General features: G+C 65.1%; 1 protein-coding gene across 1 annotated transcript in view; it reads left to right on the top strand.

Moving 5' to 3' along the window:
- Window positions 1-1,123, top strand: part of APBB3 (amyloid beta (A4) precursor protein-binding, family B, member 3) — a gene marked incomplete at both ends in the record, with an annotated part of 3,087 nt that extends 1,964 nt beyond the window's left edge. Inside the window, 6 exon segments of the mRNA XM_009694933.1 lie at window positions 4-122; window positions 208-286; window positions 452-496; window positions 499-531; window positions 666-781; window positions 944-1,123. Coding sequence (XP_009693235.1) covers window positions 4-122; window positions 208-286; window positions 452-496; window positions 499-531; window positions 666-781; window positions 944-1,123 — 572 coding nt within the window.
- Window positions 1,124-1,151: the final 28 nt, after the last annotated feature.

The following is a 1,151-nucleotide window of genomic DNA, read 5'->3' as shown; positions in this document are numbered from 1 at the left end:
CTTGCAGAGATTTCGCCTTTGTGGCCAGTGACAAAGACACCTGCGTCCTCAAGTGTCACGTCTTCCACTGCAACGTGCCTGCCAAGGGCATTGCCAAGGCCCTGCATGAGATGTGCTCCAAGGTGGGATGCAGGGGCCCTGGCAGGTGTGGGCATGGCCCAGGGGTCTTGGAGGTGAGGGGAGGCACCAGGACCCCATCTCTTGCAGATCGTGGCTGAGCGAGCTGGAGCGAGGAGCGGGACTGCCACGCTGGAGACCATCTCCACCGAGGACCTGCCGCTGCAAGGTACTGTCCTCCTGGTGCTGCTGGTTGCTTCCCCTGCCCACAGTCTGCCCTCAGGCAGCAGGATGCCCAGTGGCCAGAGCCCTTTAGCCTGCCTGGCTGTGTCCCCGGGGTCCTTGGGTATGGGTGAGGAAACAGGGGGTTCCCCCACCTCTCCTGTGCTGGCAGTGGATATCCTGGAAGCGGTGAGGCAGTCGATGCAGACCTATGAGGCCCCATCGGCAGCCTGCCTGTGCCCAGGGCAATGGGTAAGCGCTGCTGGCCCCACCACAACTGGAGGACACCCAAGAACCCCTCACCATGGGGGCTGCTGGAAGCACCCTGCCTGCATCATGGCCACAGCTGGGGCAGGGGCTGATGGGATGGGTCTCCTGCTCCCCAGGGATGGATGTGCTGAATGAGGCCATTGAGAAGTTGACAAGGGGCCCTGGGCGGGAACGCTGGACACCCTCTCTTATCCACGTGTCCGACACGGCCATGAGGGTGCACCCTGCGCAGGTGGGGAGAGGAACGGGGGGCTCCGGCCAAAGCAGGCACCCTGCTGGCATTGGGGTGGGACAGGCAACCCCCATGGGGGGAGGCCTGGCCTCCTGGCAGAGGGGACCTCGTGGGCCTGGGGTGTGGCCAGGAGTAGATGGGCCCACGGGGTGCCCGCAGGAGGATGAGGAGGCGGCACACATCTGGGAGTGCCAGGTGCGGTACGTGACCTTCCTGGGAGTGGGCCGGGACGCCCACACCTTTGCGCTCATCGTGGACGTGGGGCAACACTTCCAGTGCGCGGCCTTCTGGTGCGAGCCCGATGCCGGCACCATCTCGGAGGCAGTGCAGGCAGCTTGCATGGTGAGCAGGAGTGGGGCATCCCCCAATC

Source organism: Cariama cristata, unplaced genomic scaffold, assembly GCF_000690535.1.
Source record: "Cariama cristata isolate BGI_N322 unplaced genomic scaffold, ASM69053v1 scaffold41312, whole genome shotgun sequence".
NCBI classification, from domain to species: domain Eukaryota; kingdom Metazoa; phylum Chordata; class Aves; order Cariamiformes; family Cariamidae; genus Cariama; species Cariama cristata.
Note: the sequence above shows the minus strand (reverse complement) of the source record. Positions and strands in the feature narration are given on the sequence as shown.